We start from the raw sequence: 19,728 nt of genomic DNA, 5'->3' as shown, positions 1-19,728 counted from the left end.
TGCCTCAGCCTCCCAAGTTCTAGGATTACAGGAGTGAGCCACCACATCCAGCAACAAAAGGGTTTTGTGAACCAAGATACCACTGTACTCTATTACCTTGTTTATGGTAGAAAATTTAGCAACAACAGTGGCATCAAATTGCCAAACCCTAGGATCCACTCTGGGACAGTCCTTCAATTAAAGAGGATTCTGATTTTAGTGAAAACAGTTAGGCCCTCACTATATTACAGTAATTGTAATGGTTGATACACTGTGTCAACTTGAGAAGTCTTGAAGCTTAGGAAACTCAGCAGTTCTGCAGCATAGTCGGGGGAGGATGTGCCCTTAAGGCTCTAAGGCATTGTTCATTGTGTCATCTTGAGAAGTTTAGAAGTTTTTTAAGTGACTCATCAGTGGGCCAGAGTCCTCACTTTGTAAACATCTTCACCCTGTGCAAGAGGAGGGCACAGAGGTGGTGTGGGCACAGAGGTGGTGTGAGTGATTACAATATAAGGGAGGAAAAGAGGCTTGTTTTCCCACCCCTCTTTTGCTCCTGTTGCTTTTGCCATCTTCTGCTGCTTTGAAGTATTGGCCTTGTGCCATGCCACCCTGCCTTTGAATAGCTGATTACAGACTGAAACCTCCACAAACTGTGAGCTAAATAAAACTTCCCTCCCTTAATTTTGGGCATTGAGTGTTTTATCTCAGCAAAGTGAGAAAAATAACTGCTATACTAATTTACAGCACTAATTTCTGCTGAATGCTGGCAGCACTGCCAGACTTCAGATGTAGTAGTAGTTTAAATGCCTTCTTCTTCAGAACTGTCCCTTCTGATGATTACTCCTACTGATCCTGTCTTGCTGGAATCAGAATATAGGCACGTTTTCCTGGTCTGAACCCAAACTGCCCAAAGGATGCCATGAGAGCCCTTGCTTTCACTCACTCCAAACCTAGCTCCCAGGGCTTTCTGTCACTCATTCTCTGTGGAAGGGAATCAACTCAGTGCCAAACCAAGACTCTCGTGTTGTTGGTTTCTTCTTCCATCAGCCCAGTCTGTTGGTTGTCAACTCCATAGCCCTGTGCCATGGAAAACCCACAGACTGGACACCAGGCACTTGGATTCCAAGGCCTGTGGGCTCCTGCACAGTTCTTCAGCAGACCAGAGCATTGACTGGTTCGGGGTGGGGTGTTTCCTAGGTCATCCCAGCTCTACCATGGTTAGCTAGTGGCAGAGTGGGCCTTAAATAAATTTTTAAATTTTATTTAAAGAAAGACAAAACAAAATAGAAAACAGGCAGAAATAGTACATACTTTCAAAGAAAAGAAATAAACAGTAATAAATCACTAGCTGATGTACACATATTGTCCCCCTATAAATAGTTGTTCAAGGTACACAAATGGAACATATAAATGGGAATTCAACCAGAGAGACTGCAAACAGTTCTGTTCAATTATCCAACAAAAACTAAGTATTATGGCTGTTAATCCTATACACTTAGACATGTACACATCTATCCATATCTTCATTTATGTTGAGGCCTAACACAACTTATTAGATTAAAATCCTTCTGAACAAAAATTAATAATATTGCTGAGTTTCACATCATAACACTCCAGAATCAGGTTTGGGTACTACAGTGCCCCTTTCTTTCCTTCAAAGTTTTTGTTCATTTCATCATGTGTTATCAGATCAGTTCTCATAAACTGTTTATAGGTTTTACGTAAGCATGAGTCTTAACATATATTTCTACCCTTTCTATGTTAGAGGGAGAAACAGAACAAAGTTTTTCCTATAGACATATAAAACTAAAAAGACATACAAATCTACTGCATAAGGAGTTCTACCATGGTCACTGTGCTGTTTCTTGTTATCATCAACAGAATTGGCTATATTGTCAGATAAAGTATAATTGAATATATCAGTACATAACAGGATTAACAGAAATACAACTTTGTAGATAGTGTAGAGCTGCAAAAACAGGTAGTAATCAAATCAGAAATGATATTGTAGTGAATCATTGTCATTTTCAGTATACTTGTCTATACTCCTCAACTTGATACCATCAGCCTTACAGTTTTGAATAAAATCTGTCAATAATAAGCAGCAATTAAACAAGTCAGATTTAACTAAGATCAGTCATGACACAACAGTATAAGTCATACAGGGATCCTGATTGAGTTAATAGGGAATTAAAGACGTCCACTGTGCTATGGACAGCTGTCTGTGCCCCTCAGACTCAATACTTATATACAAAGTAGGACAGAACAAGTTTCAGCCAAGCAGAGTGGTGTGAGTAATAGGGGTTTTAGTTCCTGATACACTATTAGCTCTATCTTCTGCTGTTTTTTTTTTTTAAGACTATTCCTCCCCTTTCCTCCCCCAGAATGTACTGTATATTTTTGGGTCTCCCCAACACTCATGGTTTTGTATTGGGGGGCAACCTGCTATTTACCTAAATGTTTCTGAACTTTCTCACTCCTGGGCTGGATTTCTAGTTATATTTCTTCATTTATTAAAGCCTGTCTGTTCAACCTATCCACAAATACTGGCCTAGTTTCCCCTATTACTCTCTGGTTCTCTATCACATCGAGTTTTCTCATGTTTGATTTTGGTCCATATAACCTTCTTCAGGCTAATTATATTTCCTATAAAGAGCCTCTCGGTGGACCCTATCTCTTGATCCCCTCTGCCTGCAATTCTCTCTTTTTTCCCTTAAGTTAGTGTATCTAGGTCATCTATATTAGAAATTATATCCAACTTCTCTCCCTCATTTCTGTTGAGCTCTTTTTCTGTCATTAGTTGTCAGTTTGTCTTCTTCATTTTGCTTTCTGCTCCATTCATTGTGGCCTCTCTGCCACTGTTTCTGGAATCCTGGTATTTTTCTCTTTTAGAGTGTCCTGCAGTATTCTTTGTAGAGTTGAATTGGTGGTTGAAAATTCCCCCAGTTTCTCTTTATCCTGGAAGCACCTTGTTTCTCCATTAATTTCTAGGGACAGTTGTGCAGGATATATCAATCTTGGCTGGAGGTTATTGTCTTTCAAAGCTTGAATTATTTCACCTCATGCACTTCGTGATTTGATGGTTTGTGCCGAGAAGTCTGCTGTAATTCTGATGGGTGTTCCCTTGTAAGTAATCTGTTTCTTGTCTCTGACAGCTTTTATTATTCTGTTCTTATATTGGATTTCTAGAATTTTGATTATTATATGCCTGGGTGTAGTTCTGTTTGGGTTGTAGGTGGCTAGGGTTCTGTATGCCTCATACATCTGAGCATCTTTACTTTTTCCTATATTTGGAAAGTTCTCCTTGATTATTTCTGTAAATAGCCTTTGCAATTCATTTGTTTATATCCCTGCTTCTTCCTTTACATTCTTAATTCTTAAATTATAGATCCTCTTACCATCTTCTAGCTTTTGTATTGTTACTGCTTGTTTCCTTGTTATTTTTAAGAAGTTTTTCCTTTCATGCTCCCACATCACAAACCTGTCCTCCAGTTCAGATAATCTATCCTTAGTTTCTTTTCAAGCTGCTATGCCAGCTTTCAATAGTTTTTAGTTTCCTGGTTATCTCTTGGAACCTACTTCATGTATTCTATGTTTTCTCTATTTTCTCCATCAAACAATTCTCCCCATTTTTTTTTTGTTCTTCCATTCTACCATCTGTTTTTTTCTTGGGAGGTGCTTAGCATTTGTTTAACTATTCTACTTATATCTTGTTTTACTTGGTTAAATACTTCACTTTTGAACTTGTCTGTGAGGTCCCGAAGATATCACTTTATGTCTCTTGGTGCCATGCCTGATATTGCATGTTTTCTGTCCTCATTCTCCTTTGCATTTACCTTTCTTGAATCAGTGTTCTCAGGATTGGGGACCGAGGACCTTTTCTTGTTGCCTCCTCTTCTCATATTTTTTGTTCCTTCCATACAGGCGTATATAGGAGGCCCAGTTTCTTTCTTTGTCAGTTTCAGTTTGTCTGAAGTGCGCTGACTAGGTAGTCCCAGCCACTGCAGTGTACTAGGAGGTACAGACCCCGATAGCCTTAAATAATTTTTAAGACTAACAAAAAGTCCAGTAGCCTAATATAAATGAATCACTATCACTGAGGACATAGAAATAAAAGGCATGAATTTGAGGCTTCTGGTTTTGATTTTCATTTGCAAGGTTTTTTTTTTTTATTGTTGCTTGGGATTTTTTTGGTTTTTTTTTTGTTTGTTTGTTTCTATAGCAATATAGAAGTAAAAGATCAGCTTAGCTACAAAGTAGAATATATAGAAAGCAATAATGATTAAAGTATTCATAAAGGTAAACTGAAAATATTGTTTAGATTTTTCTAAACTGACAATATTCTTTAGATTTTCTAAAATCAGCTAAATTTTTAGACTTTTTTTCCCATTAAGTAATCATTGGGAAATAATCCTCTGCAGGTCTCTCATATCTCTTAAAGTACTGACTACCTCTCTTTATGAATTGTTTTTGTGTTTTTGTGTGTAATAAGCGATCTGGGAAGATAGAAATTTTTCCTCCAGAACAAAGAGCAGTCATGCTTGCTATGAGGTATGGAAGACTCACCTAACCTAAATTCTTAGTTCTTTCCCTGCCATGTCATAGACATTTGTATTTAGGAGTCATCTTGCTCTTTTGTCATTGCCTTTGGGAAACTGTGGCTTGAAGAATTGGCACAAATATGCTGCTTTTCCCCCCAGCTACTATATAGACACATCCTGGCTAAAAGGAAGATTCTTACCCCATTTGGACAACATTTGCAGAAACACACACCTCACTGAGCTTAGCAGAATGAATTGCAGTCCATGTGTTAGGAGTCTCGTGAATCCTTAGACCTCGGCAGGTTCCTGGGGAACTGGTAAAGCAGAGTGCACAGGGTCAAGGAGAAATAGAAACATCTGATGCCTGTTACTCACGTCTCCTGCAGGCTGTCATGTCCGCCAAGTCAACACAGGTTCATTGAGATCAGAGATAGTCTCAGAATTCTTTGTAATGAGTCAGGGCAGCTGCACTGGATAACAGAACAGCTATAAACCCTACACTTGTTTCTCTGGTCCCAAAGCTTAGTCTGTGCATTTGCTGATACATCCTGCTGTTTCGATTAACATCTTAGACCAACTGCAAAGGCAAAAACAACAGTTCATGGAGAAAAGACACTTGGGTTTCTAAGGTAGGTCTCCATTGTTTATGAAATTATATTAGTCACTTGGATCTGGAGGCCCAGGGAATGTAGTTAATCTTAGTACTGCAAGTTAGACCAATTCTGTTACTTGGAGTGCTGCTCATAGTACTCCTAGTTATGTGTTGTGACATAGACTAAATGGATTTTGGCCTTGTTTCTCTTTGTCACATTTATCAGTGTGGCCATGGGAGTGTCCTACTCATGGGAAAATTCACCACAAGCCATAAGAGAGTATAGAAATGAGAGTGGATAGCACTGAAAGATGATTCCTTGCAGTCTTTTGCTTCATGTCTTGTGCATGGAGACATGAATAGCCTTTGTTTCAAGTTACATTTTTAGTGACATAATGAACAGTGTTGGAAAATAGCATTTCTCCTTGTATAAAATTGGGGTTTCCTAAACTCATAATTCTTAAAATTTTATGGCCACACCCTCTGCTTGTAGGCTGTCCTCTTGCTAGTACCCTGGAATTGGACTTTGTTTTGAAGCCATTTTTTAATTTTAGTTTGATTTTTAAAATTTTCAAAATTACTGGGTTTTGGTTCCTGTCTATTTAATATACTCTCATTCTATTCCTGTCACATGCTACTAAAATTTAGGCCACATTTTAAACACTTTAAAAATTCCATCACTTGGGGCCTGGGGATTTAGCTCAGCGGCATAAGCACCTGCCTTGCAAGCAGGCAGTCGTGAGTTCGATTCCCGGTACCGATAAAAAAATGAAAAAGACAAAAAAAAAAAAAAATTCCATCACTGAGATTGTCTGGTTCACTAGGAACATTTCTTGCTTTCTCGTTAGAGAAAGTGATAATGTGGCTAAGCTTGCTGGCATGCCATCCCAAGGACTCTACCTTCCAGATTTTCACTGCTGATCTATTCATGGCAATTTAAGGTTGATTTATTAATATACTCTTTACAACCCATCTAACCTTTGCCTACCGCTCTTCCAAAGCTACTTCTCTTTTTTCCTGTATTGTTATTATGTTTGTATATTTTCTACTGCCAGATAACAATTTGCCACCAGAATAAAGCAACTTAAAACAAGAAGCCTATGCACCAAAGTGTCTGTGAGTCAGTTTTGCTGGATGCTTCTAAACCAAGGTCTCACTCAAGGCTGCACATCCAGTGTTAGCCAGGCCCTGGTCAGCTAACTACTCAACTGGGTGAGGCTCAGCCAAGCGAGCTTACAGCTGTCAGCAACTCCCAGAAGATTCCTCCAGGCTTCTCCTGTGACTGCTTGGAGGCCTCTCTCTGGTCTTTCCTAGCTGTCTGTCTGCCAGAAACCTTGGTGCTTTCTTCTGTGGACCTTTTCACATTCCCACCAGTGACTGTTTGCTTCCCAACCCTTAGGACTCGGGCAAGAGGTGTAAATCACAGTGTTTTTGTAAATTAGGCTCTGAAGTGAGAAGTCTATGTCTTCAGTTGATTTCTGGCTGTTAAAAATTGCTAGATCCAGCACACACTAAGGGAAACAATTATACAAGACCACGAATGCCAGGAAGCAAGGGAACACTGGGGGTCATTTTAGCATCTAGCCACTATCACAGAAAATAGCATCCCTGACTTTGGAGTATAGTTTCTAAAAGGAAACAAATATTAAAAGCTTTTAAATATTTTAAAATTAAATAGTAATGTATGAACTGTCTAACATAATTGTTGGAAAAATGTTAAGAAGGAAAACATGAATTTAAGTAGTTGGAAAAGACGTCTTACCTCTGGCTGAGAATTTTAGAAAGAAAATTTGTCAGCAGTATTAGCAGTATTATGCTGCAGAGCTGTGAGAATCAGTGGAGTTGAGAGGTTTCTTTACTTGCAGCCTGGATGATAAAATGGGGTGGAAATCAGAAAAAGAAATATCCTGAGAACAAAAGATTTCCAAGAAATTTTGAATGACTTGATAAATTAGCAGGGAACAGAATATATATTATGAGCTAGAGTTACTGAATATTTTGTGTATTGACTTCTTTTAATCCTCTCAGTGACCTATGCAATTGATATCTTTCCCAGCATTTTTATAGATGAGACCACAGAAGTTAGAGTGTAAATGACTTCCTTGCAGTCACGCCCTGTGACAGTAAGTCATTCCTCTTTTGAGGAACTATTCTCTCCAGCCCCAAAGCTCATGCATCACTTTAGTACTGTTTTGAGAAATAAGGATGATGAAAATAATCATAATCAGAAAGTCATGTAGTCATTTATAATATTATAGGCACTGTAATTAACTCTTTGAGTATATCACTTCCATAAATCATATGACAACAACTTCATGATAAGAGCAGAAATCATCCAAAGAGACTAAGTAGCCAAACAGTACAAAACTAGGTCACCAACAGAAAATGAACCAGGAGATGTCTTCACAGAGGAGGGGATATTTTTTCAAAAGTTTGTGTAGACTGAATTTTAAACATTAACGCCTGAGTCCTCCAGAGAAAAAGTAATTCTATTCTATTCTTTCTTAGGAGTGAAAATGTATGTAATCATTCAAATCCAGTAAATAAATTCTTACAAAACTGCATAATTAAGGCTATTTTTATGATTAGCACTATTTAGTTTCTCTGAGTTTACCAGAGCAAGCATTGCTAGAGCAAAAATTACTACTAATAGTTGAACCTAACAAGAGAAAATTCCCAATAGGGTCATCTAGGCCTCAGCTGCAGCTGTGGTTCACTGTATTGTTTATGGGAAAGCTGAGATTAACAGGAAAATCAGACTCTGTCATACTGTGCAGATGTGGCTACAACTGTTTTCATTTACTCAGCAAACATTTGTTTGCTGCCTGCTATACACCCAACAGTGCACTAACCGCAGTGGGTTTGTAAGAATAAATCATATCCATCAGGCCCAAGCAGCATTTAGTTGAAAAATTTGATAAGAAAGTCTGATACAGAAACATCAAAATTCTACAATAGGAGCATAAAGGAGTGGACTAGGAAAGTCTTAAGGACAGCAGCTTCATCGGACATGCATCATGTCATCTTAAACCACCGCAGCATGTTGGGAGCCAGGCACATGAAAGTTCTCCTGGGTTCAGTGAAAGCTTGTGCCTACTGTGAAAAGTACAAATATAAGAGAAGGAGCAGGCTTAGCAGAAGAAAAAGAAATGATTAGCTTAAAAAATTTGTATTTCTAGATCTTCTAGGGAATTAGGTTTATGAAACCAAAATGTAGCAAACATCTGGTATAAGATTGGGGAGGCTTTGGTATGTTGCCATTACAATGTTGGTACCATCAATAGCAACAGCAGCAATCAGTTATTTTGAACACTTTCCATGTGTCAGATGTTGTGTTGAATATTTTTCAGGTACCATCTAGTTTAATCTCACAACAACCTTGTTATGCTAAGAAATTCTCGGTAGGTTTTTCACTGTACAGATGAAGAAAGTGAACTTTTTCAGTGTCTCAGAGCCAGGATTTGAACCCTGGATCTAAGTGTCTACAAAACTAGGTTCTTTCAGTAATCCTACTTCACCAGCTTACGGATACAAAACACTTGTTTTAATCAACTGATAACTATGCTATGGCTCTCATGAGTGTTCAGACCCCAGTGTGGCCATGCACATCTGTTCCCACTAGCTAAAGTGTGGGCCTACCAAGAGGTGAGGCATGCCAATATACTTGTTATTGTAATTAAGTTATGTAGCATTTAGTGCTCTGATACGAGTATAAAAGAAGTTTTTTATACATGAAAACTAGATAAAATACTTTGGGAAGATTCAATAAACACCAATATCCCTACAAAGCCATGGGAAGGAAACAAAAAGAAAGGATGCACAAAAAAACTAGACTCATTCTATGTGTTTGTTTTCATCTATACTTGGGGCAGTGCAGTGCAATAATTTTTGTAGATTATATTTTATGGTTGTGATTTTTATAAGAAAGAAGCATGAATCATCTGTCAGTAGACTGAAGAAGACTTGGCTGTGCAATGAAAACATAGACAAATGAGTACACCTGTGATATGAGATACAATGATACGTATGGTTTTCAAAGATTCCTCCCTTTATATTGCAATTAACTTGTCTATTGCTGCCTTCAGTCTCCCTTAAAGTGAGACTCTGAGAGTGAGCGTATTATGTATGACAGATCAAAAGAGAACAAAACTTTGGAACATTGTAGAAACAGAAGTTTTCAAAATAAATTGAATGATTATGTTTCAAGTCATGGGAAGCTAATGTACCATGCCACAGCAGTATTACACACGGGTTTGGGTTGGGTAAATAGGAAAGGAATGTATTCTTGGGTTTTTTTGTTTGTTTGTTTTTGTTTCCTTGAAGAGCTTTAATTTCTGTAGACTGAAAGCAGTATCACATAGAATAAAAAGCATGGGCTTTGGCATGTATTACATACAACTGTAACAACTAATTTCCTTTAAGTAGTCCCTGAGTCACAGTGTTTTCAAATTAACATAGTACATTAAAACAATGGTATATAGTTATTGAGGAATATATAGCGCTAGGCAAACAATAAGTTGCGATAGGATTGTTCTTTCTCCTCCCCCCCCTTTTAGTGGAACTATTAGAAAAGAAAAGATACTAATCAAGAAGATAGATCATGAAAAGGAATATTTACTGTCAGTTTTTATACTAAAATTTATCCTTGCTACATTTAAAATGCATTTGTGAGTTGAGATAAAAAAAATGTCAAGAGTCTGTGGCTACTTAGAGCACGGTCCTCATTTGTTTCAGTGTTGCCCCTCTTCCTCTCTAAGATTCAGTTCAGTGTGATTTTAAGGTATACAGCCTTCTGCTAATGTACCATTCCATGTCATTTATTTTACTTGCAAGTAACCATAAAAATAAATTCTATTTTCAATAAAGATAGAAGAAACAGAAGAACCTGTTATAGTTAGTCCACTAAATGTAACCTTTTTTTCCGGATGTTTATGAGGCTCTATAATAAATATAGTCTATGAGTCCTCTGGAGTGGGAAGGGCAAGCATTCAGCAAGAGAGAATGGCTTTGTATCCATAGCTTCTAATAAGTAACAATGAGACTCAAGACAGTAAAAGACATATTTTGTCTGCAGAATGCATATAAGGCTAATTGTAAAAAAGAAAATTGGTAAATGGAACTAAAATTATAGACAGATATCGATACATAAAGTGAATTAATTTATACACCAAATCTGAAACTAGAGTTCCTTTAAGAATGTAGGATCTTGGGGCTGGGGATTTAACTCAGCGGCAGAAGTGCCTGTCTTTCAAGTGCCCAGTCTTGAGTTTAATCCCTGATACCAATAAAAAGAAAAAAAAAAAAAGAATGTAGGATCTTATTTTACTAAAAGAAGCTCTCTAGAATCAACCAGACCTATTATTTAGGTACTTTCCCCTGCCAGTGCCAGACACATTTGGGATGGTATTGTTAATTTTTAGACTAGTTTCTGCAGCATCCTAGACTTGCAGGTCCTGAGGAGCTCTACAGGTTTAAAGTGGTTGGGTCACTCTTTTCCCATCAGTGAAACATTTCTGATTTAATTAGGGGTGTGGGATCTAAGGAGCTTGCAAGACCACTGCTCTGTGAAGATTCTCCTGAGCTTACCTCTGTATACAAATGCCACCAAGGTCAGGGGCTTTGTGATAGTAACTTCCAGGTGGGGAAGTAGAGTCTGAGGGACACTAAAGCAGTGCTCAGTGGCCCTCAGATTCCTTTACTTAGTCTGCTTCTAGGCTGCATGAGTTAAAGGAAATGTGGAGCCCTTGGAGAAGAGTCAGAGTAAAACCACAAAGACTCATACACAAAGAGATTTAAACATTTTTACTTTACTTTTGAAGAAACTAAAATTATTTTATTTCAAAAGAGGAAGTCTGATGGCAGTTGAATAATGAATGGGCTTCCAGATACTGGGACTACCACAGTGAGGTTAATGACCAGATTTCTTTAGATGCAAACTGTTTAAAGGCAGAATACCGCTTTAACAGGAAAATACAGACTACACCAAAGAAAGCAAAAGCATCAGAAAAAGATGCCAAACCTATTTAATCAGAGAATGGATCATTCTATGTGCTGTTTTTGAAGACTTTTTGCAGGCAATATGAATTCTTTTCTGTGTTTTATGTATTAAAGTACTACCCAGTGGAACTACTTAAATGAACTTAAGTCTTTTTAATTCTGTGAATCAGTGATTTATGTTGAAATCATATCATAAGATAAAAGTTTCAAACAATTATTTTAGTCTCCTAGCCTGATGCTCCAAGGAGAGGAGCTACTTTGTAATAGTAATGTCAAGGAAGTTAGTGTCGAAGAGTAGTATTTATTCCAGTGGTCACGAACTCCAAAACCTTCAGGAGTCCATGGCATTATACAAGAGTGAAGCTAACAGTGGTCCTACACAAAGGGCCTTAGGGAAAGTAATGTATTATAAAATCATAAGGGGCAATCACTACCAACTTTGGCCAGTTGTTATCACGTCACAGTGTGCCTTTATTGACAAATCCATGGCTTTCTCATAAAAATTGAGAATTTTACATGACATTATTTTATCACATTGACAAAGCACAGTACCCAGTTCTGCAGGCAAAACAATATATATGTGGATTCTAAGAGTTAGAAACCTTTAATTTACCCTTCACCTCACTAGTTAACCATCACCCTAATTAACAAAACAACTGATTGAACACTGATGCTTAGGACAGTAATTTGTAAGGCTTAGTAAAGGTCCCTTCCAACCATGTGAATCTTTAATCTCTATTTCCTTTCTGCTCCAAATAATTGGTGGCTTATTCACAAGGGAGGTAGCAACTTAAGGAAATTACTTATTTCCTTTAGCAACATATTTTTATGTAGTAAATGCAGCAAGTACTCAGTTTGAAGACACAGCACTTGTTGCTATAGTCAAAATGCTCCTGATACTATTGAATTTTTAGAAATGTACATACGTGGTATGGACTTGTTACTTTGGATCTTTGAACTAACATTTGTTTATAACATTGGCTGCATGAGGCATGTTTAATTTAAAAGCTGACTTACACTTTACTATTTGCTGATGTTTTATTTCTCTTTTATAAAATGTTTTCAAATGACTCACCTCAGCCTGGGGGGAAAGACAGCTAGATTGCTGAAATCCTCTGCCTTTCAGACAGGAGAATATGCCACAGATGAAGAAGAGGATGAGGTGGGACCTGTTCTTCCTGATGGTGACATGGCCATTGAAGTCTTCGAGCTGCCTGAGAATGAAGACATGTTTTCTCCATCAGACCTGGACACAAGCAAGCTCAGTCACAAGTTTAAAGAGGTAACCACTGATGCATGGGATGGTCGTCTATACTCATCTATTTTGTTACTGTGTATATATTTGTTAAATAATACAACTATGTTAAGAACAATCAATTTTCAAATGAAATCTTTTAATAACAGATCTTCTTGAGCCGCTAATTTCAAAGCAAACTTTACGTAGAACTCATTCCATTTTCTCTAATTTAAATGCTTGTTATTTATCATAGTGGCAGTTTAAAGTGTATCTAGCCCATAATTTCAAGCTATAAGTAAATGTGCAACTTAGTCTTAAGTTCAGTTTATATATTTTCAGTTTTATAGAAGTTTTGGTACCTGGTGAGCTTTGTTGAAGCAGCAACTTTTCAAAAAAAGCTCTTTGTCTTTTACTAAAAGAGTCCTAATAAGAATCAGGTGACATACCCAAAGGGCTTAACTAAAGAGTTTAATGAACAGACTATGAGTGGTGTTGATGGAACTAACAAGGTGAAACTAACATGGTGGAATATACAGGGACTGGCCCTGGCAGGAAGTTGTCACCTGCCTTTGGCTAAATAGGTAGAGAGAAGAAAAGACATTCTCTTTTTGAAGGAGAGCTATTCGGTACCTACAGCTTTATAAGTTGAAGCCATTGCTAAAAACTGCATCCGCAGGAGACGGTGATATATATATCCAATAACCTTAGTATTATTCCCCTCCTACTGAGCACCCCCTCCCCAGAAAAACTCAGTCAAGGGAGTGTGAATGGTGCAATCTCAAATGCTGACGAGGTCAGCCTCCTGAGGCAGAAAGCCATCGAAGAAGATCCAGGAAAGATCTGGGTACAGATGTAGGAGACTCATAAACTCTTCTTCACATTAACGTCTTAGAACCTAATATGTAAGTCTCAGTGATGAACAGGTCCCAAAGCAATTTATATTTATACTTGTTTTCTGGGGAACATTCTCCTGTGTTGAAGATAGAAGATGTCATTTACAGAATCATCATTCTTATAGAGACTTTCTGGATTAACTGATATCTTTAACCCAAAGAGCAATGAAGGTAAAGCTAATTTCTACAGAAAAAGGCTGAGTATGAAGACGAGGTGTCAGGTAGGAGTATGCAGACTACATGATCTTTAAGAAATCTCCCTTAAATGTTTTAATTCTCAATCCAGCTTTGAAAATGTCATGGTAGTAGTATTGCCCTGGCAAAACCCTGTAGTGTGGCTCTTTAGTGCTCTCCAATAAGTCAAGCTCCATAGTCTCTAGTAGGTAGTGGAGCCAAATTAAGGGACCATATTGTTTTGTAGAAGCTAGAAATATTTTAAAAAGCAGAAACAAGGTATGGAGGATTATATCCTCCAGTTTTTGAATTGAGCCAAGAATAAAATGATCCATAGGTATTTTCAGTGTGTCAGTGTGAACAACTCTGATCTATTTCTGACCAGAGGCTGACAAACTATGTAACACCTACCAAACCTCAGTTATTATGCACTACTTTATTTTTTTTGTAAATAAACTTTTACTCATACACAACCACACCCATCTCTTCGTCTGCTTTTGGCTGAGTTCATATATAATAACAAAGTCGATCTTACATTACAGACTTTGTGGTCCACAAGTCCTAAACTATCTGCAGTCTGCCTCTGCAGTCAGACAAGTTTTGATGACCTTACTATAGACCCATCCTGTATAAAATAGCAAATTTATTTTTAGCTGGCTTAGCCAAACCAGTAATTTTCTTGTAATGTTGGTTTTTTAATGGTTAGAGGTTTATCTCCACCTTAAAAACAGGCAAATCTCTATCTTACCATTTCAATTGTAACTATTTTATCCTCTTATTTTTAGCACATTAACATTAGTTGCCTCAGGATTGTGTTCAGTGAACACTGTGTGGAACTCATTTTCATAATATCTGTGTCTTATACGTGTCATCATTGACAGCATCTCTCTCAGTTACTGCCACTCTCACAGTTGTACATTTATTTATGCAACTAAAAACCACATCAAAATACGCACCAGGCAGATTTTACAGGGTCATACACAGAACCTGTGGTTGCTATCAGGGGTCGTATTATATTGGAGTCTATAAAAAGCCTCATGTTACAGGAGATCTCTTAATTACTTTAAGCAAAATGCAAGTTGTACTACTTGAGCAAAGCACATAGATTGACTTTGTATCAGTCAACCCTACTTTTTCCCTACTTGCCTCTGTGCTCCTATTTTTGCTGCAAGTTGTATCCTCGTCGTTGGCTTATAGTTAGCACTTAACTATTTAGTGAAAGGCGGTATCAAGCATATACCGAGAACCCACTGTATGATTTGGGACAGGTGTGTGATTTTTTTGTCCTAGCAGTTGATGGATTGCTCAGCACTTTTATTAAATGCTTATTTGCCTACTTCCTTTTGTCAGAGAGCTGCATTATCATTTACAGAATTTGTGTCCCTTTACCCAGGGCTGCTTTGCGTCCTTTCTAGACATCTCCATCTTTTCATTTTTCTTCAATGAAGTGTTACTAGAATATTCATTAGTATTAATGGAATAAATCAGACTCTTTAAAATTACCTTTCAGGTTATTCAAGAAACATTTGAATCACTTTTAATTTCCTTTATAAATTCTTTCACATTTTTACTATAATTAGGTTTAACTAATACATTAATTTATGGAAAACTGACATTTTTATCACCTCGACTTTTAATCCAAGCTTATAGAATATAGTTATTTAATTGAAGTCTTTTTTCTGACGCTCTAAAATTTTATTATACTCCCTATTCATTATATTAGTATCCAGTGATAAGTAACACCAGTACAGTGAGTTAACCAAAAGCTGCCACAAAGGTTATATTAGCTGTAATATAAATTAGTAAACTTTCACTACTTTATAGTTTCAAAAATGACTTTTATAAATGAAGCCTAATCATTTGTATAGGATAGAATTTTTTTGTTCCCAAAAGTGTATTATTACTCAGCTTTAAACAGTCTGCACTGTGGAAGAATATTTTTAATACTCTTAATAATAGATGCTATTCTATTCAAGTTTTTCAGGAGCCAATTTTGATTTTGGGCATTTTTCAAGAAAGATATACATTGGCTTTTACATTGGCTTTTTTGTAAAATAAAATTTAAATATTGTAATCTTTTCTGTCTCTGATACACCCTTTTTTATTCTTAATTTGAATAACTTTATTTTTTTCATAGAAGTTTTACCAGAATTTTATGTCATGCTGCTAGCTTTGACTTCCCTAATAATTTTTTGCTGTTTCTTTGCTTGCTTTTTCTAAATGCACGTTAGTAACACAGATGGTAAGCTTCATTCAGTAACCTGGTACATGCATTTAACACATCTTCATCTCTTTTCTATCCCAGGTACCCCCTTCTCCCTGTCCGCATCCTTCCTTGATCCCCTCTCCCATATCCAAAGGTCTGCTTCCTAGTTTCCTCTCACCTGATTTCTTTTTAAACTAAAAAATTGTTCTTTTCAGGGCTGCGGATTTAGCTCAGCGGCATAAGCACCTGCCTTGCAAGCAGGCAGTCGTGAGTTCGATCCCTGGTACCGATAAAAAGGAAAAAGACAAAAAAAAAAAAAATTGTTCTTTTCTACCAATATGCTCATTTTTCTGTTTTCCTTTTTGTTGCTTTTGATCAGTTGCTTTTAGTACATAAAGCACTCAATAGCTTCATCCTTCTCCTAAATGTATTTAAGGCTATATTTTTCTGAATATTTAGCTACATGTCAGGTTTTTACATTTAGGATGCTGTTGTTATTTATATGTCATTTCTCCCTTGTGATTTCCTCTTTAACCCAAGAAATTATTCCGTCTTGTGTTTTTTACTTCCCAGACACACAGAACTTTGTTTTGCTGTACTTTGCTATTGACTTCTAACTTTATTACACACTATTCAGAAAGCATATTCCTTATAAATATCTACTGTTTAGAATTTTTGAGAGTTTTTCATAACTCATACATATTTTAATATTCCTCCTATACTTAGAAAATGTTCATATTCTTGTTTGAGTATGTAATTTTTATGTTTTTCAGGTATACACATAAGATTAATAATACGAACATATGCATATCTTTTATAGTGTGATTTAGATTTGTCTCATCTATCAACTGAGAAGCATACATTAAAATCAACTACTATTGTTTATTTCTTCTTATAAATTTGTCAGCTTTAGTTTTATCCATTTTAAATCTTTCTTAGCTGCATAGGTATTCAGGATTATTACAACTTCTTGATTTAATGTAACATCTAATAATTGATTTAATGTAACATGTAATAAGGCATTTTGCCCCCCAATTATATTTTGTTTGATAGTAAAAACTTAACACTGGCTATCTTTTGCTTTATATGTGTTTCACAGCATGTGTGTTTTCAATTCTTTTAATTCATTCCATATTTTTTTGTTCAAATATATTTTCTTTAAACAACCTGTTTCTGAATCTTTAATACTGCTCTGGGAGTCTTTGTCAGTTAATTGGTGAGTTTAATTCATTCACATTTACTGTAATCACTTTAGAAGTAGAACTTTTTACTTATTTTAAATTTAACTAGCATGTATTTACCATACATAATGATCACAGTCATCATAAGAAATTTGTACCTGTACATAATATGTCAGCTATTCTTTTTCCCCCATTTTCTTCCCCTCCCTTCTTCCCCTCTCCATTTAGAACAGCTTTATTTCCACTTTTTCCCTTTCATTCTCTTTTTAAAATCCCTTTTATCTTCCTTCCCTTCTGCCTCGCCACTCCTTTGTTCCCCTTCTCATTTGAACATGTTCTTCCTACTTTGCAATATCTGTCCTCTGTTTTGCTTCTTATTTATCCTTTGGGTTTCTCCCACAAGTAAAACAATGTGATATTTAAACTTGTGTGTCATTTGTTTCACTTAAAATTGTATCCTTCAGGTGCATCCTTTTACCTATAAATAACATATTTACCCTTCTTTAAAGCAGTATAGTACTCCATTGTATATTACATTTTCTTTGTAGGATTAGAAGTTATGCCTGGAATTTTTTTTTTTTTTTTGGTACTGGGGATCAAACCACAACCTCCTGCTTACCAGGCAAGCACTTTAGCTGCTGAGCTAAATCCCTGGCCCTATGCCTTAAATTTTACAGCGTATATTCCACTTTACATGCTTTCTTCATTTCTTTATATCTATTTGTTTGTCATTAGATGTGTCAAATTTTCATTTCTTGCTTAAAAGTCAATTTGACTTTTACTGTAATAACTTACTTTGATTCAATTCAGTTTATTTTCTTAACAGCAAAGAATGTATGCCAGTATCCATGTTTTTATCATTTAACCTCTCCTCTTCTCACTTATTTTTGTATTGCAGAGGTTTAAGCTGAATATATTTATAGGTCTTCCCTTTCCAAAATGCTATTTCCAGCTTAGTCTTTCTTCCATTCCAGCTGTTCTAAGTATACTGATATTTTAATGCTGCTTTGGTGTTAAGTCACTGGCATCTGTAGCCCTGTTGCTTTCCTTCTGCCTGGCACCAAGATTCGCACCACCTGGGATTTGGTGGCCAGGAGGTTACAGCCCCACGGTGCAGCGTAGGTTTCTGGTGTTTACCCTGGAGGCAGGCTGATCAAGGCTATGCAGAGAAGATTACAGGTTAATTAAATCACTGCACCCCATTACTGGTTACTGTCAATCTCCTGCTTCGGGTACTGTTTTTCAGTCATCGGCAAGTATCTGTGTTCTGTGTTCTGTCCCTTAAGAATTTCTCCTGAGTGTTTTCATTAATCAGCGAATGAGAGCTGAAGCCCACATGAGTTCTTTTCATGTCTTTTGGCATTTCCAAAGTTGAATTTATGGGTCCGGAAATAGCTTTGCTTAGTTTGCTATGTTGAACTAAACTGGAAGTTTCTTTCCACTGTACCTAATTCAGCTAGTTCTGCCTTAACTTTTTAAAATTAATTCAGTTGTCCCATTTTTTAGGCATGCTTGATTGTTCATGTTCCAATTTCTTGTAATTGGTTCTTAGTTTGTTGTTATACTTCATTGTTTACATAGGCAAGTAGTCACAATTATGAATTTATCTCATTGCATCTCTCTATCACAGCTTTTTACAGTGTGCATTCTTATTTATTTACTTTCTTTTTTCTTTCTTTTTTTTTTTTTTTTTTTTTTTTTTCTCTTTTTGAGACAGGGTCTCACTATGCAGTTCAGGCTGGCCTTGAGCTCACTTTATAGCCCAGGCTGCTCTCAGACTCACAGTGATCCTCCTGCCTCAGCTTTCTGAGTACTAGTGTTATAGGTGTAGGCCACGGTGCCAGCTTTGATTCTTCTTATTTTCATTACTTTGTAAATACTCTACTAGTCTCATTTTTGTTGTTTCTTTTACTCTTTGACTACAGTTACTGGGGAAACAGTTTTTAACTTGTTATATTGTATTAATTTGGGTTCTTATTACATATTCAGATACTGTATTTACAAGTTTTGTAATCACTTTAGAAGTGATTGCATTTGCAAGTTTTAATCTTTTTGAAAAGGATATTTTCATTGTAGAACAATGTTGGTATTGAGATAAAAATGATGTGTAATTCAGACTTTGTGAGTCTTTACCTTCTTTCTCCTCCCTTGACCTCGGGAGCTGAGGGTATGTAGTTAAGTGATACTTCAGTATTATTTTCAGCGGCTTACAGATTCAGCTTCCTATTTATGGTTAAAAGAGTCCCCCCCCCCTTACGTACTATATACTTTGGTGCTAATATTCTGACTTCTACTTTTGTTTGCAGTTGCTAGAAAGACACATAAAGTGCATAAGCATGTACTTACTTTTAACATGAACCTAACTGCGTTTAGTGGTACTTACACTACTTTGGGGTCTGCAGCTGAAAGTACACAGTATTCCCTCTGGTGCAATGGATCAGCGCCTTCCTGCATCCTTCCCCTGTTCTGAAAGCTGCTTTCTGAACAAATATGGAATAATAGAGTATTTATGTTCAGATACAGAAGTTGCAAAACCTATTTTCAAGTCCCCTCGCAGGGCAGGTCAAGGAGATTGTCCACCTTTCTCATTGGGTGTGCTGGATTTACAGTGATCCATGAAGTGGCACCTCCTATACTTCTGCCATGCAAGGGAACATTGGATGGGTTTTTCTGGTGTCTTACTTTGTTAGGAGAGGTCTGCATAGATTTTTTAAAAATTTGGTTTCATGACTGTTTCTTGTTCTAAGAGCAGTTGCTTTTCATTTTAGTGAGCTTTTGAGATGCACAGTTTTCTGACTGTGACTCGCTGGTAATTTAGTAGAATGTGGAGAGACTCTCAGAAATCGCTGGCTGAGAGCCATGCTCCACAGCTGGCCAGGGTTTCCTTCTGGCCACTCCTCCCGAGCAGTCAGAGTTCTCAGCAGGGCT

At 36.8% G+C, this 19,728-nt stretch overlaps 1 protein-coding gene across 15 annotated transcripts in view; it reads left to right on the top strand.

Annotated features, from left to right (window-relative positions):
- Positions 1-19,728, top strand: part of Ppp1r9a (protein phosphatase 1 regulatory subunit 9A) — a 291,628-nt gene that overhangs the window by 216,152 nt on the left and 55,748 nt on the right. For all 15 annotated transcript variants that reach the window (XM_063242525.1, XM_063242522.1, XM_063242531.1 and 12 more), the window contains one exon: positions 12,236-12,391. In XM_063242525.1, the coding sequence (XP_063098595.1) occupies positions 12,236-12,391 (156 nt within the window). The remainder of the gene's footprint in view (positions 1-12,235; positions 12,392-19,728) is intronic.

This window comes from Cavia porcellus, unplaced genomic scaffold (genome assembly GCF_034190915.1).
Source record: "Cavia porcellus strain 051 isolate PalLab524CR breed Dunkin Hartley unplaced genomic scaffold, mCavPor4.1 scaffold_2, whole genome shotgun sequence".
Lineage (NCBI taxonomy): Eukaryota > Metazoa > Chordata > Mammalia > Rodentia > Caviidae > Cavia > Cavia porcellus.
This window is presented reverse-complemented; position numbering and strand designations above follow the sequence as displayed.